The sequence below is a fragment of the Patagioenas fasciata genome, chromosome 10 (genome assembly GCF_037038585.1).
Source record: "Patagioenas fasciata isolate bPatFas1 chromosome 10, bPatFas1.hap1, whole genome shotgun sequence".
Lineage (NCBI taxonomy): Eukaryota > Metazoa > Chordata > Aves > Columbiformes > Columbidae > Patagioenas > Patagioenas fasciata.
In genome coordinates this window covers 1,581,793-1,600,497 of record NC_092529.1, presented here as the reverse complement: position 1 = coordinate 1,600,497, position 18,705 = coordinate 1,581,793, and the positions used below count along the sequence as shown (strand labels likewise).

Below are 18,705 nucleotides of genomic sequence, written 5' to 3'. Positions count from 1 at the left end.
CGTCAGCAAAGCGAAAATGTTATAGCTCTGCCATACGGGAGCTTCTGTATGGAAAGAGTAGGTCTTGTCCGTGGGGATTCCAGGAGCTGATAAGGAACTGTTCATTGTTCTCAGTTATTGTCGGTTCCTGGTATGGAAAAGGTTGCTTTTATTGAACTGTACAATCTGTTTAGAAGCAAACATCAGGGCTCCCGTGCAGAGCGGCTGAGGGACCCGCGTCAGAGGAGAACAAGTGCTGGTAGGAGCCGTTCCTGATGGACATCCCATCAAACTGCTGCCGGGGGAAATCCACTGAGATCTTTAGGAAGAAAAGAACCACTTAAAGGTCTGAAACAGAAGCTACAAATTTAGAACAAATTTGCCAGGTACGACTCCCATCCTGCACCGTGTCATTTTTCACCTGGTTTGAGTTCTCCTTGCTGAAGTAGGAGGCATGCTTCCCTGCTTTACAGCAAGAGTATGAGAAACCTGTAGGGTATTTGGAAGAGGAAAACCATTTTGGTAGAGCGGTTTACTTAACACTTTAGGAGGAAGACTTCATTCAAGAGAAACAATCCGGAACATACAGCAGAAATTCTCTAACATTCGACATTAAAGGAAAAAAAAAGACTTGCACTGAAACTGTTTCAGGGTACTAGAGATATTCTATAAGATCTGCTCTTACTTAACAACAAAAAGAAATGGAAGGAAAAGCTCCAAAAATAACAGGCTGTTTTTCAGTCTATACCCCTCCCAAGATTGTTCTTTCCAATGCAGCAGTTGAATATCTGGCCTCACGTCTGGGAAGGCAGCTTGTGCTGAACACCACGAGCTGGCGGAGAAGGGGCAGGAACGCCGCTCCTGTCGCGGGGCGGTGAGCCCGGCTTCCCAGCCGAGTTAGCAGCCGAAATGGTGATTCCGAGAGGCTCCAGCTGGCACGGGTTGTAACAACCACACCAATCTTACAGCTTCAGACAGATTGGTTGAAATAAGACGAAAAAGACTAAAAATGTCAAAGGTGGTTGTTTATTAGGGATAACTCATTACTGTACCTGTGTGTTCAGGTAGTGACTCAGCAGCCGAGAGACCCCCGTGGTACAACGACCGCGAGAGGCGCTGGCGTCTGCTCCATCACTGGCGTTCACCTTTACTCCATCCCTTCCCGCATTTTCTAGCAGTAAGAGTATTAAAGAAAGCAGCAATGTTTTCCGATGCTGCTTGCCCTGTTTGCTTTTCTGCTGCATTCAAGCGTGTACTGGTTCCACTTCATTAATTAATTGCAGGCTGCCAATTAGAGGAGACAGTTCCCCCCCAGGTGTGAGGTGCTGGGGCTGCGGCACAGGAACAAGTAACCCTGAGACATTTAATTAAGCCAAGGTGGCTTTAAAGTTTCTTTCCCCACCCCCTTCATCCTCCACTTATTTCCTGGTACATTTTTGGGCCAACTTTAGCAAGTTTAGGAAGGAACAAGTTTAAAAACCAGATGCACGCTTCCTGAAAAGGACCGTTACAAACTTCCACCCGGCTTCACAAACAAGATGTGATCCTTGTCCTATCGGAACTGAATACAGTAGGAAAGAAACTGTGGGCTTTGATATTGGGGTGTGTTCACATATGGGAAAATAATGAACAAAATGATCATACCAGAATCTTAAAAACTGTAAGCAGATATGTTATCTCTTAGGAGTATTTCTTTAGTATTGTTGCCTTTTTTCACTGGTGGATACTAGGGGGGATATTGAGTTTCATTCACCTTTTCTTGTGTGATGTGGACTGTTGAATGAGGTGCTAGTGTTGGTCACCCCAAGCCCAGCTGCTGTTAATTACTGGAGGAGAAAGGTCTAGAACAGTGGAGCTGAGGTTATGGTGGCAGACAGAGCTGTCTCTGAGATCACCTTCATGTTCCATGTGGCCATACGAAAATCAGAAAAGAATTCCCAATTAGGAGTCTGAAGCTGTCAATAAACACACTGCTGGCTTATTATTTTTGTCCACGATCCTTAAAGCTCAGGGATTACCAGGATAAAACCTGAGTAACTTTTCTTTCCGAACACTGTCCGACTCTTGAGCCCATTTGCTGACAAAATGTACGTACAATGAAATCTGTACGTGGATGTATCATGGTCAGAAGGCAAAACCGGATTGGTACGGTGTGTTTCTGTGGGGTTAGGCAGGGGATGAGAGCCATGGTACGATATTTCTGATGTCATTTTACAGCTTGCTGTTTGGTGACATTTTCCTGCTGAGTTGGACAAGTCCTGATGAGAGCTGCTCATCTCATCTCTAAGCACCAGGAATGGAATCAGGACAGATTCATCAGGGCCAAAGATTCTTCCTCCTTTCTGTTTTCTCTTTTTGCAAGAAATATGTCTCTTTGTATTAATTTCTTATGTGGGTTCCTCTCTGTTACCATTATTTTTGAAAACTGGCGATATCTCACTTGAAACTGCTTTCTGATAGTCTGGATGCAAACGTAAAAACTGGCTAATGTGATTTTTTGATTGGACCTTACAGAGGGTGTGTGGATATTGCGATTCTGACAAATGTCAGATCAGAAGCTGATTAATTCAGACAATTTTGCAGCTCAAATGTTGCCGATGGTGCGAAAACATGGGGGCAGGCAATGATTAAAAACACCCAATCTCCAACCCCACCGCCAAACCAAACTTTCTTCCACCGCCCAAGCTGCTGCATCTTGGGGAAATAACATCTGAATCATAATTATATTGTAGATGTAGCGTAGCTGTCTGTGTAACTCAGGGGAAGAAAAGGTGCTCGTAGGGTGGGTAGCAGTGAACCAAGTGGAGAGCTGCAGGGCACGGCCTGCGCTTTGCAAAGCACCTGTTGCTTTGTTATGGTTATGGTGTCTGTCGGGATGTGCGAGGACAGCACGTATGATGGGCTCTCCCAGCCAGCAGGGACGCTGCACCACTGCCAAAAGGGCTCTGGAGCTTCTTAGTTCAGCCGTTTGGCTCCTTGGTGCGCTGTGGTTAATATATCCTGCGGCGACGCGTTTTAGCGCACATCTGCTGTGAGATAGCGTGGCTGAAAATAAATGTAACTTCCTGAACTCACTAAACACATAGATTCTTATTGTGGTAAAGCTGTGATCACTTTGAGAGGGTAGATATCCTTTATTTTAACGCAGAGGAAGCAGTTATGAGCAGAAGCAACAGAAGCAGGTAGTCTGTAAATGTACAAACACAAACCCACCGAATTCCAGAGAACGGTATGTAATAACATACCTGCTCTTCTGTTCCAGATACAAAGTGCATTCCGATCTTTATTAGACAGCTCTGCTTTCATGAAGCTGTCCCGTCAGCCGTGCCAGTTTGATTCGCACCACCATGGCCGCACATTTCATTGGATTTAAACATTTATCTCCAACATGAGGCCGTCACCGGATCGTGCTGTGCTGCTCTTTACGTTGCTCTAACAGCTTCTAGTTTGCATCAAACAGAAGCTACAAAGGCTTTTGAAAGGACAGATGAATTATTGATCCCACTCCCACAAATCCCTGTGAGTTCTCTCTCGTTCCTTCTTGCTCTGGAAAGGTCTGTGTGGTTTTTCCCCATCCTGTATAGCCCCATGTCTTCCAAAGAGCCTCCCCAGAACTTACATGGTGACCACAACAAACCTGAGAGCTGTTGATCATCTTGACCCTGCTATTAGAAGTTTACATCCTCTCTATTTTTTTTCTATATTTCCTGTTTAACATGCAACACGAGAACAAAATAATTATGGCTATGACTTCATATTTAAGTCTCCTCACGTTCTAAAGTCTCTTAGGCTGGCACTTCGCAGTTCAGTAGTCGTAGGAGGACGGTTTGTTCGTGTGTTTGCAGGGATTTGAAGATACAATATTTGACATCCGTGTACTTTTAAGACCAAACCAAATTACATAATAAAATCAGAATGTTTGCTAAAGCATATGAATATAGCATCTTGCCCTTGTGGTCAGTCAGTCACTGTGTTTTCAACATTAACAGATGCAAAAATTACATTGTGATGCAATTTTGACTTGTTTCTTAGCTTTGAAAATCATAACCAGTGTTTGCCTGTGGTGGCTGGAATTATTTTCATTTTTGCATTTTCAGTTATTGACTATCTCTGCTGCTTTGGGAACAAAGATAACCGTGGTCGTTAGGGACCTGTCCAAAACTCGTAGCTTTGGAAATGGAACACTTGGGATGCATCGTGGTTGCAGATTTGAGATCACGGAAAAGGAGGATGTACTTGGTATTTTTTTCCAGATAGCAGTTTCTGGGTTACAACTTGAGCAGAGAGGAGAGAGCCCTCAGCAAGGACAGCTAGCGTTCTTGGACCCAGAGACAAGTGTTCAGGAAAACTGTTTCTTATTTATGTTTTTATGTTTTGATTGAAACCTGCTATAGCAACTTTTGGACCATATGGCATTACTTCATTCTATTTACACTTGGGAAGAGAGATAGTTATTTTGTAACTTGAAATAAAACCTTTTTGCAAGCTGAAGTAAAACACCCCAGGGAATGGCTTCTGGATTCCCTGGCTCTCGGTCGAGGGCCATGAACAAAGAAGGTCTGTCCTGTGGGACTCAGGTCTGTCTGAAGATGTTTTATCCCATTTCAGCTGTCTCTGAAGAATCAGTCACATTGTTGCTAATGCCACATGATCTCATCCAACTACAAACCCATTGGTTCCAGTTCCATCGTTAGTTGGTGCGTTATCAGTTTTTGCAAGGACACTTCTTTTTGAACTCGGTTTGCACGCGGTTTTCCTCCCCCCTCCTAGGGAGACGGTGTAGGTAAGAGAAAGATGATTTCATTTTTATTTTCGATTGACTTTTTGTCTGATTTTTTTTTGTACATGATGTCATAGCACATGAGAATGTAACAACATTTCTGAAAAGATTAATGAACCACAATAGTAGAACCTTGCGATTCGGATAATCACTGGGATAATTTGGATTCTAAGACATTGTATGGCGTGCAAAATTATATTCAGGATCAAACATGGGGTTTTTGGCATCTCCAGTTCAAGATTGCTCTGCTGTAGCTGGGTAGTAGACTGTTCTTACTGTTTATAAAGCATTTATAGTCTTAGTGTCTCTGTTTTACTAACCTGCCCTCACTCCTTCCCATGGATGTCTCTTAATCTGTGTCAGGTTCTAAGCTGCTGAACTCGGGGTCCGTAACCGCCGCCGGCATCTCCTTGGCCATGGCCTAGAAAGGGCACATCCTGCTCAGCAGAACGTGAAATCAGTCGCAAGGCTTGGGTTCTAAATATTTAGTCAAGAAGCACAGATGTTATCTTAGTGTCAAGATATTCAAACTGGCAGAAATAACTGACTGGGAGATGAGTACAGAGCACACAGTTGTTATGGAAATTAATAGGTGGGTCTGTTTTTAAAAAGAAATAAATAAAGCTTCTGATCCAAAACTTCTGTCCAAGAAAACTGAAATGCTGACAGTATTCCTTGGGTGTGACTTCATGAAACAGCTTCATCTGACCTAACAGTTTGTAGCTATTAGGAGGAGGAAAATCAGCCTTTTCCCTGTTCTGTCCCTGTTGGTACCCGTGCGCTTCCCAAGAGAACTCAAAAGGCCCAGGTCTGTCTCTTGCTGCTTTTATTTGTGACCCCAAGAAGGATCCATGGACCTGGAAGCTCTGCTGCTGTTGTTTGGTTTTCTTCCCCCCCATCAGTTACGTAATTTGGTCTAATAAACCATAATTATTAACCCCAAACTTTGCTTTACATGTTGCGGTTGGAGAGAGTGGTTGGAAGAACAAAGTGGCATTTGGCCATTACATGGGAGATGAGCTACAGAGACAAAATTGCTGTTACTTTTTAATAGAATAGAATTGTCTTCTTGCCCTTATCTAAACTTCTATAGGTATCAAAGCACACAGCAAAAGTTTACAAAATACTGTCCTCTCTGAGGATAAATATTATGGAGTTACTCATGCAATATGAATGTTATTATAATAAAATCTAATCCAAACAGAAAACAGAGCACCACTGCGACACCTTGGTAAACACTTTGCTTAGAGACAATCATTTCTTACAAAGACGTTTGTTACTTCGTTCTCCGGTCAGCAGGAGTGCTCGGGAGAGAAATTCCTGCTCCCACCCTGCCTGGGACTTAAACAGAAGTGTTATAATTACATGAAATGATGCTGTCCCCATGCAAATGTGGTTGTTAGGGGGCGTCCGTTGAGGGCACAGCGCTTTCTGTGGTCATCAAAAGTTAAATGGATTAGCAAAATGAAGACAACCAACCAAAAGATCTTGGCAGATTGTTTCATCCGTTTGTCTCCCAGTGCAGAATTGTTCCACAGCCTGTGTTTGTATGAGGAAGCGTCAAGAACGTACGCACGTCTCTGAAGGGCTCAGACTGCTTTGCAGCTTGGATGTGCTCATACAGTAAAATGTTCCTGATGATCTGGATGAGCATCATGTGTCTCCATCAGTTCCACAGGCGTGTACTTCAGTGTAAAGGCGGAACTGTGAAATAGCCAGCGCTCCTGCTATGGATCCATTGCATTTGACAAAACTTGGGAGCATCTTGGCTGCACATCCAAAGCACAGCCCGTGCTAACAGTGAGGAGACAAAACTTGGTCCTGCCCTCGTTACTCCGTCAGCTGCACCAGTAAGGGCCACGTGAAAGGTAATCTTCAAACGGAGAATTGAAACAAAAGAGGAATTTGGGGCTGAGGTTTGTAATGTCAGACGTTCCCCAGAGATGGGTTTCTTTGTTCTGCGCTGACCTTTCCAGGATTAGGACTCTACCTGGAAAAATTACAGCTGTGGTTTTTGAGAGGACATTGTTAATGGTAATCATTTATCCTGTAATCGTATTTTTATTGGAATTTCTTGGCACCAATGTGCTTAATCCGACTGGTCTTTTTCTAATATTTATTGTACCTCTCATTACCACGTGTTCAATCCAGTGTTTGCAGTGAGGAAATTGCGGTTCCAGGAGCAGCTGGGTAACTGCCTGGGAAATACCTTATCTAGCAGCTCCTGTGCTTTCCGGCTGCTCGCTCGCCGCTCGGTGTCTGTGCAGGCAGATCCAAACGTGCAGTGTCAGCTTGGAATGACCGCCTCAAAAGTTTGCTTGCTGTTGGTCGCATGTGTTCTCGGGGTTGATGCTTGAGGTGGGTTTGGTTGGTTGGTTTGGTTTGGTTTTGGTTCTGCAATGAAACCTTCCTAATGATGACCCTGAGGAGATGCTGGCTTATGGTGAGGAGAGGCTGCGGGGGTTGCTATGGTGGGTAAAAGTACTTTTTGCACACTTTTAGCTGGAATTGTACAGGAGATTCTGGTCTTCTGCAACACAATTTACGTTAAATCCTTTACCCCTCCATAAAGCTGGAGTAACTTGGACAGCAGAGCTGCCCTGCTCAGGATAACTCAGACACATAACTTGATATTCTTACAGCAACTCATCTGTTTTGAAAACAAAGCAATGGACTGTTTATTGTTCTTCATGCGATTTTCTTGAAATCAGCTGAGAATATGACATATCTGAAGATGATAGTGATAACATACTTGGGTTTGTTGGCTTTTTCTGTTTTTTAAGCATTACACCTACTCTAAAAATGTTGTTTTGTTACTGGAAACTTGTCACATATTTCACCGAGAAGGTATCTGCGTGCATAAGAGTACATTCCTAAGTGATCAGAATGGACAGAACAAAAGGAAAAGCTCCCATAAATACGAATCACAGGAGAACTACAGTCAGTGTTTCTCCTTTAGCTTTGCTAGTTGTAATTAAGAATATAAAAAATTAAGCTTGAGTTGTTGCAGCTAAGGCCGAGCTGCTTCTGAGGACGCCCAGTCAACACCGAGGCAAGGGCCGCTGTACCCTGGCCGAGGGCAGAAAGGCAGAGCAGACACGTGTTCAGAGTCCTGTCTTTGTCAAGAAAGCTTAGTAAAGCTGAGGTTCACTGGCCTGACTAATGGAGAAGTGACAGAACCCCTCTCTCTGCATATTCTTTAAGTGTCTAAAGCAAAGCTCGTTATTTCGATCTCCAGAGCGGTGCACTCCCGTCCCGGGTGAAGTGCTCTTGGTGCTGTGGAGCGTGTGACAGGATTAGAAAGCCTGCAGGATGAGCCCCGGGGGCATCTGTCCACCTGATTTCAGTGATTATTTAAAACGGTGTTAGCGTACACCTTCGTGAACAAACATACCCTGATGGCATTTGAGATCAACGCTTCTTGGGCTTAAATGGTTACACAGCAGCTGCAGCATTTTATACAACCCGTGTATTGGTGTTTTGATGTGCTCGAGATGCGAGGAGAAACGGTCCGACGTTGCCAGGTGGTGCTCAGAGCTTTGTCCTCTGAACGTCACACTGCGGGCCTGCAAACGTGCATGCACGTTCGTGTGAATGACGTAGTTGTTCGTAGCTTCAGAAATCCTCAGGTACGGCAGGTAGTCTTCAGATAAAATGCTGTGTTCTTTGCATATTTTTTGAAATATGGGCAGGAAGGGGGCTGCAGTAAAAGTGGATCTGTCCTAATAGGCATCTCCAGTGCTGGGGAGCAGTAGGTGCTGGGGGAAGCGGTACCACACATGACACTCAAAACAATCAAATGTTTTGTTTTCTTCTGGAATTATTGAGCATCCAGAAGTACTGATAACTCCGTTCTAGGGGTTTTCCAGGAATTGCAGGCTTAGGAAACTAGTGATTTTTGTTTTGTTTTGTTTTATGAGCAGACCGCTACAGAAACCCGAGAGGCCTGTGTAACTGCATCTCTGGCTCTGCTGCGCTTGCTCCTGCAAATGCCCAGGAGAATAAGTGAGACACCTTATGATGTTTGGGATGTTGGTGAAGTTACCAGATAGGACTATGTCTGCCATTGGACTCAGCTTATTCTAAAGACATCAGTATCTGATGAACAACCTTTATCAAAAGAGATGCTTGTAAAGCAACATCCATCATCCAATCTGCCTTTGAAAGCAGTTCATTCTTTTGAACTCTGTGAAGTTATTCTTGGTTGTGCTGCTTCCCTTTGGCTGAAAATACCCTTCCCTCCTCCTCCTGTCCAGCTTCCTCCTGGGTTTCCTTTTCCTCATCTCCCATATACTGTTTTTCTCAGATGGCCCCCATGTTGCAGACAGGGCCCCCCATGCTTCCTCTCTCTTTTCAGGAACTTTTCCCCACCGTTGTCCAAAGGTGGACATCAAACAGAATCCGTCTGCCTGCACAGACCCTGAAATGCCCTGGGAGACCTTAGGCAGAGGGTTTTTCCACTTCCTCAGCTTGGTACAATGAGGGGTGCGGGCAGGGGACCTCCTTGACTAAACAATAGCAAAAAATGTAGAACTTTACAAACACGAGAAACAAACTGCTGCTTGCCAGGCAGGAAAAGCAACAATAGGGGTGGAGAAAAGGAAAGAAAAAAAATAAGCAATGCTGTATGTTGTGGCAGCATAACGTAACATGGTCGTAGAACCACTAAGATCATCGAGTCCAGCCATAGTGATTCCTGATATGGATGTGTGATCATGATGCATGATGCAGCGTTCCTCCCCTGATGAGCAGGAGCGTGGCACAGACTGCAGGTACCACCCGTGGGGCTGTGTGTGGGACACGGCTGCTGTGCCTTCGCGTCTGCTGCTGTTTGCCCTGAGCTCCTGCGCTTGCCTGCCTGAAAACGCCCGCAGCACCTGAGCTGCAGTTCCCCGCTGCGGAACGGCCACAAGCGCCGCGTTACCTTTTCCGTTTGTCATCTATGGGTTTCACGATAAAGCAGCAAAGCCCCCCTTGTTCCGCGCTGCGGGCGGGGGAGCGGAGCCCAGAGCCCCAGAGCCCCGGCCCCGCCCGGGGGCGGCTCCGGCGGGGGCGGTGCGGCCGCGGGAAGCGCTGGCAGGACCGGGGGGCAGGACCGGGGGGCAGGACCGGGGGGCAGGACCGGGGGCAGGACGGCGCCGTCCCAGCGCTGCCCAGGGCCGGGGAGGGGCGGCTCAGCTTTGTGTTCGCGTCGTGCGCTGGGTCAGAGGCAGCTGTGAGCCCGAAACGGCCGGTCCTGCTCCGCGATGGTGGCCAAGGACTACCCGTTCTACCTGTCCGTCAAGAGGGCGAACTGCGCCTTGGACGTGCAGGCGGTGAGCAGCCCCGCCAAGGAGACGGAGGTACTCGATCTACTTGTGATATTTTGCTTTATAGTGTGATCCGTATTGCTTTGAAAATAGGCTCATGCGTGTGGATACCCGGTTTGCTCAGACATCCCTTGCTGCCATCGCTACATGGTGAACACTCAGCTGGCACAAGGCACGGAACAAAGAATCTCGATTAAAATTAATCTTTTAAGTAGCTAATAGAGAAATATGTGATCTAGATATGTAGTTTAAAGTTATTTATATGTATTGTATTCCAGGGCTAACCATTACTTACAAATTGTTAAACTTAGGCAGGAGCTGGTTATGTGCTTTGTTGAGGGGAGGAAATGTGGGGAACGGTGTCTTGAAGCATAATCTCTTTTCCTCATCGGTAATAAACCAATGAATTAATATGATCACACAGTTAACTGAAAACTCTGCACTATCAGCAGGCTGACTGTTTCTTAAAAGGTATGAAATGCTTTAAAGTGACATTACAAACCTTACTCATTCACCCAAATTCGACACATTAATTTGCAAAATTCTCATACATGGTGAAACTCTGCAGGAGTGATAGTTATGGAAGACTTAAATGTTTGATGCTTTAGGTTGGTGTTGCTTTGTGCGCTTGTTTGGAAACAGTGACCTTAAGGATTCTGTCTGGCTGCCCCGCAGGAAGGAGAAATTCTCTGGTTCTATGAAGGAGAATGTTTCTCTCTGCAGGTTTTTATCTCTTAAATATATACAGGTTCTTCATTAGTCTTGTTTGCTGAGTAACTTGAAGGCAACTTTAAATTGAGTCCATTTAATAGAGCTACATCAAAGATTCATTAGCTCCAGCAGTTGAATAGATCTAAAGTAAAAGGAACATAATCTAAGTTACTATTTAATCATGATGCTTAAGCTAAGAACTAACAAGGTGCTGCCCTCCTGCTTTTCAGTGTACTTTTACATAAGGGGATTGAATTATTGCAGTTACCAAAAGTGGAATTTGTTTCAACGGTGTGTTTTTGAAAACTAACACCCCGAGTGTGTGTGTGCATACGCGTCTGTGGAAAACACGAGTTACTGAGCATCAAATGGTTTTCTCATTTTACTAACTCTGTTATTAAAGAAATACGGTTTTAACCTTTACTCCATGAAGGGTTTCTTGTGAATGAATAGAATTGTGGAGTCTGAAGAGCTGAGTGTTGCTCTTACAGTTGGGAAGTGCAGCTTAATTGTAGTCAAATTTCAAAGAAAGAGCCTCAATGAAAGCTTAGAGCAGGAGGAAGTATCTAATAGCAGAGGTGATCAATCAAAATTACAATGTGCAAACAGTTGCTTTGGATTTATAATCCTTCGGTTGGTGTTTTGTACGTGTAAGAAGGTGCCCCCTCTGCTTTCAGGCTGTTTCCTGAGGGTCTGCTGGACCAGCATTCTGAAAAAGGAGCCTTTAAACCTTCTCCTGTCTGTCGTAGGGGGGTATGAAAAGACCACCTGCCACTCCAAGCGTTTGGTTAAGAAGCAGAAATCAAAAGCAGTCTTTGGGAAAGCCATTGTAAAATAGACGTCTGTGGGCTGGTTCTCTGAAGTCTGTCAAGGTGGTGAGGGGAAAATCCACGTTTCTTCTCAAACTCTCACATTAAGCTGTTCTTCCACCCTTTAGTTTTGCAAATCTAAATAAAGCTCTTGGGCGCCTTCTACCCGCAATTTGTGTTACTCCAGCAGAAAGCAAGCTGGGTGGATGGGGTTGTGAATGTGGGGCTTTGAAAGCCCAAGTTTCATTGTATTGTGAAGTGGGTTGGCTTATTTAATAACTAGTTCATAAATGTTGATATGTGCGGAGTATAGATGGTGTATTTTGGTTTGGAATTAGAGCTCATGATCATAAAATACTCCCTCCGACCTTACTAAACAATAATCTCTTAGAGGTTTTTATTTTGAACAAAGTATAGTCTGGAAGATCAAGTACAGTAGGACTCACATGGGATGAAATTCAGCCAAAAACTTGAGCACGTACTGAACTGTTGAGATTTCCCCCGATTTCCAGCTGGGTCTCTGGATAACAAGCTGAAGCTTATGGGCAGCAGGTTAGTTCTTCCCTGTTCTTGGGCTTCACCTGGAGCCTGCAGAGCAGCACTGGAAAACCAGGAGTGGTTTTAGGAACAGGTGAGTGGCACAAAAGAGAACGGAGGTTTCTGCTCACAGTTCTTTTTTTAGGCCACAGTATCGCAGTCACAACACAATGACAAATAAAACGTCTGAAATGTACATGAACAATGGAAATCTGCGTTCTGAGGAAAGGCCAGCGTACCTCTAATCCAAGTACTATTTACATAGTTCTTTCTAAATGCAGCTCAAACGAAACAAAACAATGTCTGGGGAATGAGTTAATATAGGAAATACTACAAGGCTCCACATAAAATAAAGTAAAAAAAATGTTAGTTGTAAATAGTACAGAGGTCTTGGGCTCTTTCCAGTTTTTTCATAACACAAAAATAGAGGCAGTTCAACTTGAAATTTCCTTGCTCTGAGGTATAAAAACCCCCCATCTTTCCCAATACTATATATATATCTATATATATATATATATATAGACCACTTGCTATGTTCCACTGGTTAAAGCAGCTCCCTTGTCACCCCCTATAAACAACATGGAGTGCGGCAGAGCCAGCGGGTGGGCAGCAGGTGAGAAGAGCTCACACGGTCACAGAGGGCGGTTTAGAGGTTGAGAGGTCTGGAGTCCTGGGAAGACGCGGATTCCTCAGACAGAGGAGGTTCTGTCCCGCTCTACAGGATCTAATACAGAGTTCAGGCTCTGAAAACGACAACAGCAGCACAGAATTGCTTTGAGTCTCCAGCACGGTGTGTGACAGCTCAACATCTTTTATGCTGCAGAAAGCTTAGACCTCAGAATCGGGGCTCTTGCCAGCCTTGTCTCATTTGGTCTCCTGACCCCCTCACTGTTTGGATGTGCAGGAGGTCTGGGCTGCCTTGTGCTCAGGACCGTGTTTAATTCAGCAGGAAAACCAACCTGCAGACCCCTCAGGCCTCTGGGTCGTGGCGCATCATCCACATGAGAACAAGGCCTGGCAGAGGGAGAGATAAACTGCAAGTCATGAGTTTTCTTTGATCTTCCTAAATGCGTGTATTTCGTTTTTAAAGCAATAGCAGCAAGCTGCAGTTTTGCTGTATTTCAGGTAAGTTCAGTGTAGCTGTGGTGAGCTAAACATGGGAACATCAAACCCCCACGCTTGGAACTGCTGGTCTGTTCTGCTTAATGGCAGTTTGAAACAAACAGCTCGTCTTTGGTTTTCCATTCAGTAACTCGCCGTACCATGGCTGTGGTTAATTGGCCGCTCAGCCTTATATCAGGTTTGTTCCAGAATGGAAAAGGTCTTTCTTAGGTAGACTCTACAAGCAGCTTCTCGTGAGAGGAAATGCAGAATTTAATCAACTCTCCATCAGTTGTCTGCGTTGATCACAGTTTCTGTTACTTGCGTTAATAATTCACCTCAGCGTGAGGTTTTTCTGTTAATTGGTGTTCATTTCCTAGCTGCCGCTAGACATATTGATTTCTGGGTGTCGCAGACGATCGGTCGAGGTGGCTGGATGGCACTTGTCCTTGTGCTGCTGACGCTTGGTGGGTCTGTCCTGCCCAGGGCAAGTGGCACCTGGGTCCCCACGGCAGGGACCGGCCTGTCTGGGCGAGGAGCCCGACTTTGGTGGACACGCGTTGCACACCTCAGCCCACCTTCCGCTGAGGACACTGCGCCGCTTCTCTATGCGGCTTTTCACTGTGCCCCCGCTGGTTTCAGGTCCTCTTCTTCATACCCCTGTGATTAAACCAAAATATCTCTGGATTTTGCTTTATTTACTTGCAGAGTCTGGCAGAGGAGGGATAACAAACCTGCTCCCATCAGAGAGCGCAGCAGGTGGATGGAGCTTTGTGGATTTGAAGCGAGGTGGTATCATTGATACACATAATTTATTGGCTGATCAAGTTGTCTTTATGTATCAATTTACTTAATAAATTCTTCTTGTGATGCTGGCAGTGTCACTGGTGGGATGTCTACAGGTTTTAGGCTGGATTTTGTGGATGGTTCCAGGTACCTTTGTGCAACGCCAAACTAGAGGTAGAACTGCTTTAGAGTCACTCGCGCTGTTCTTCCCGACCATCAGCCCCAGCTCGAGGAGAACGAGTGTTCTAGAGTTTCCCAGGTGGAATATTTCTACAATACTATGAAGCAAATGCAGATTCAAGACTTTATAAAAATACAGCCTCTATTAACACCAGTACCAACCGAGAATGTGGTTCTCATGTTGGATTTGCTTCCCTCTGAAGGTGCAAAAAGCCTGGGCTTCCCAGCTCCGTTTATTTTTAGGTTGTTTGCTGCATTAAGAGAATCCATTGTGACATAGGTTGTTTGGTCTATTTTAACTTTTTTTCCCCTCTATCCTGCTGAAGGTCAAATGCTGATAAAATGCTGATAAAATCCTGTGGAACAGCACTTGAATGTGTATTTTATTTTTTTTATTAAACTCCAGGTTTTGGGGGCATTTTTTAGAACTGTTTAATCTTGGGCCAATTTAACTAGTAGCAGACTAATAAAAATAATAATGTTGGGCTTCCTGCCATGACAAATGTTGACTTACCCTTATAAAGCTGACTAAAAACTAATAACCTTCCCAGTATAGGAGCATGGAAATTCAGCCAGGTACATGAAATCTGGAGCAGAGTGGTTCTGGTTTAGTTTGCTGGCATTGCTTGTGGATTATATTGAAACAAAGGTCACGGTACTGCTTCACTTTATAGTATCTTCCATTTATTACATTGCTAACAGTTTTGAGACTAATTTTAATTAAAACATTTGGCACTAACGAATGCTCCCATAGCACAGATGAATGCTTTGGGTGTCTATTTGTCTTTGCTCACAAATAGGAAGTAGAGCAAACAGGGTAATAAAATAACCAGCATCTTTTTTATAAAATGTCAAGAAACTCCAAATCCAGAACGGCTACAGAACTTGAACTTCAGCAAGTGAGGCTGTTTTTAAGAAGCATTGCCAGTTTCAGCCATTTTGCGTGTGGATCTGGTTAGTTTGCTTTTGAAGGTAAACAGGGTAAGTTCTAATAATCAAAAATGCTTCTTTCCTGGACTAGTTTTCACATAGCACGTATTCCTGGGTTGCCTTGAAAATCTCTGTAAGTTCCTTCTGTAGAGTTTGTTTTTAAATACAGTCAGAAAGCTCACCCAATGTGCTCGCGGTGGTGCTGCCCCTGGGCCGGAGGCACAAGCCTAACGACCCCTCAGGGAAAGATTTTTCCCTTGTTTTCGAATTGCGCACCAGGGACGGTGGTTGGAGTCGCTGATAAGAGGTGGGAGAGTCACACGGAAAAACAATCATCGCAGCGGCGACCACGCGTTGGCTTTTGCTGTTCAGTGGGAGGAAATCGGCGGCTGAGCCGGTCAGGAGCCCCAAGTGCAAGAATTTAGGAGTGAGGAACTGAAGCAGATGGAGACGTTTTCTATGGTGCCGTCATTGCTGCTCAGGGCTCTTTGGTCTGTGTTATCCAGGTCACTGGTTCTGCTGGGCTGCGGGCAATACACAGGGAGCCTGGCCTCCTTCTTTTTGTTTCCTTTCCTTCTCTTCATTAGAAAATTAAAACCGATCTTTTGGTTGAGTGATTTATCCATCAAAGTGCAATAATTAAGCTGTGGGTGGCCTTGTTGGATGACAATGTATAGAAAACTCATCGATACTATTAAATGGATTTAACTCACTCTGACACTGCTTTCAACTTTGGGAAAATTCCGTTCTTTACATCTAGTAGTAAAATAATTATTTTGTGGATGAACAGTTTGCTTCTTATGTGTGTAGTGTGATGGTGGATGCAATATATCCAATTATTAGGTGTCAGTTTCACTAATGCAGAAATAAAAATAGCATCAATTTAGCTGTCGGTACATTGGAATTAATGTAAGTGTGTAGTTCTTCAGAGGATCTTTGGCTTTAACGTGTGTCCGTGGCTGTGGAGCACTCAGCGTGGCCCAGCAGTGGGTGCTGGGTGCTGAGATTCAGGCTTTTCAATGGCAATCCGTGTGTGATGCAGAAGTGCTCTCTTCGCCAAGCTGTTGTCATTTTGAAGTGACTGTATCACAGCTTTAAAACCAGCAGCTCGTTCAGCTGTGTAAGGCAGAGAGACTTAAATTGTAGGCAAGATTTCCAGTGAAGAAGCGATCTGGAGCACTGTGTCCTTCATGCTGAATTACAAGAATGCTGAGGCAAAGCACCTTCAAGGCTTTGTATCTATAGTTTCCTGTCTGAACTCGGTGATCATCAGTGGTTGTGCCATTGTGATTAATCTTTCTTGCTATGGATTTCCCAGACAAGTACATGATAAATAAGCACTCAGAAGGGCACAGGAGTTGCTTGAAACATCCACTCTGTGGTTTCCAGAACCATCCGGATTTCGGACCCAGATTTGCTTGTTTTATGAGTTTGTTACAGCTTCTGGAGTTCTCCTGGAGGCTGTATATATACACAGTATTTCTAGCTTTGAATTTGCTCTCTGAGTTCAAATGTTACCCAAGTCATCTTGAGTTCAGCTATGCAGCTCCCTCCAAAAGCCATCTGCTCTTTGTTCCAGCCCAGCCAGGTATTAATTTGACTTCACTTGACTGTTCAGCCTTTGAAGTTCCTGTACTCATGTTTCCCTCAGCTTTATTTAGCCTTATATCAAGTTTAAATCCCTGTCAGATTAACATTACTTGTTCACATATACCAGCTCCACATTTTGGAAACTCTGCCAAAGTGCAATCTGGATATTTTGGATGGTTTTTGACTTGCCGTGTTGTTTCACCGAGCCTTCGTGACTCCGAAATGCAGCCCTAACGTTTTGTTTTATTTCAAAACTCTGAAATTATTTTTTAATACCAACAATACCAACTTTAAAAAGTCTGGCAAAACACTGTAACTCTTGAATTTTGCGTGTGGTGACTCGGCCCGGTTCCCGGGCTGCACAGGTTGTTGCGAGTGGATCCAGCCGCTAAATCCCATCCCTGAATCCCATCTGCCTTTAAATTCCCCGGATCGGGAGGGGAGCAGGAGGAGCGGTGCCCTGGGGCAGCCCTGGGTGTTCTGAGCACAGGATGAACAGGGACCTGCTGCTCCTTGTCCTGCATGGATGTCCGAACCGGAGCCTTTCGTGCTGCGCGGACCCAGGTCTGTCCCGTGTGCTTACAGCCGTATCCCCAAAGATTCTGTGATCGCAGGACCCCTGGTTAACTGCAAAACCAGAGGTTATTTTCAGAGACAAATGAGTGAAATGATGAACAGGTGCTAGGAATTCCTCACTGCAGGCAGTTTGTTCTTATAAAAAAAAGGAAGAGGCTTGGGAAGCAGCATCTGGAATGCAGCTCCCTGCTGGTACTGGACGGGTGTGCAAGCGCAGGTTCTGGTTGTATTAACATCTCTGGATAAAGCAGAGCAGTTCACACACTCTCCTCTATGCGTTTGAGCTGTTGGTTGTGAAGAGCAGAGCCCTTGGTGAGAAGAACAGTCATGTGTTTAAAACTCAGGTTTTTATGCGCTCGGCTGTGGAATTTTTCCCTGTGCAGCTGCTTGGCCTCACCCATTTCTCGGCCTCTGTGGTGCTGGTGTGGGAGGCGACACAGCTGGAGGAGGAGGATGTTGGTGAGAGGAGAGCTGGGGGCAGATCCACGGAGACCACGCAATAGGAACCTGTGAGCGAATGTCTCCGTTTCAGTATTACCGGCTCACAGCGGTGGAATTGCTGTGTTTTCAGGGCACAGTCGAAGCCTCACCTGGATCAACTCCATTGCTGTGACTCGGGCCGGTTGCTGGTGCTGGCAGACGGCTCTGGGGAGATGCCCCAGGCTGGGCCGGGTTTGCAGCTCCAGCTGGCCCAGAACCCAGCAGCCCGTTTCCACGAGGGGTGAAAATCACATTAGAAGCATTCAGAAAGCTTTCACTGTAATTAAGAACTTACGATTAACAAGATTTACTTTCAATCCTAATTGCTAAAGGTGTAAAGCCTTAGACTTCTGAAATGATTCATTACGGTAAATAATTCTGTTGGAGAGAATCCTGTAATAATGCTTATCTCTTAATAAGATCAAATTCCTAACTTTAGCGACATGTTTTAGCTGTTTTGAATTCCGATCAGGTTTTTCAGTGCGAGATCAGAATATAAAGCGCTGTATGAGGCAGACAGAAGGGGGCTGAGGCAGCAGCGGGACCCGCAGTCCCAGCCCCTGCCGGCCCCTTCGCTGCTGCCTCACAGAACAAGCTCTATGAGAAATCAGTGTTTCCCAATGACAGCAGAAACTCTGCTGTGTCCCCGTGGGCCGGCAGCATCCCTGGCCAGGGTGGCAGAGCCCTTGGCCCGTCTCATGTGGACAAGGGGAAATCCTATTGCTTTTTTTCCCTGCTTTCACTCCCCAAGAGAAAGAAGGTGATTTCCGTTCTTTCTACTCAGGTTATTTGGTGCTGTGCATCGATTTTCACAGCTGCCTGAGGTTTATGTGCCCCACAAGGCAGAGCAAACGAGGTCGTGGTGGGAGGGCTTTGCCTGCTGGCTTTGAGGAGTAATTAATGAACCTCAGCTGCAGTAACATGGGACTTGCAAGTG

The 18,705-nt window shown here is 45.1% G+C and overlaps 1 protein-coding gene across 6 annotated transcripts in view; it reads left to right on the top strand.

Annotated features, from left to right (window-relative positions):
- The window catches only part of ARHGEF3 (Rho guanine nucleotide exchange factor 3), an 84,008-nt gene that overhangs the window by 50,744 nt on the left and 14,559 nt on the right, over nt 1–18,705 (top strand). The window contains exon 1 of one of the 6 annotated variants that reach the window (XM_065845428.2): nt 9,908–10,101. The exons of 4 other annotated variants lie outside the window; for them this stretch is intronic. In XM_065845428.2, the coding sequence (XP_065701500.1) occupies nt 10,006–10,101 (96 nt within the window). In that variant the 5' untranslated portion in view covers nt 9,908–10,005. Of the gene's footprint in view, nt 1–9,907; nt 10,102–18,705 lie in introns of those variants that run through there. One more of the 6 variants, XM_065845426.2, reaches the window with a different exon arrangement.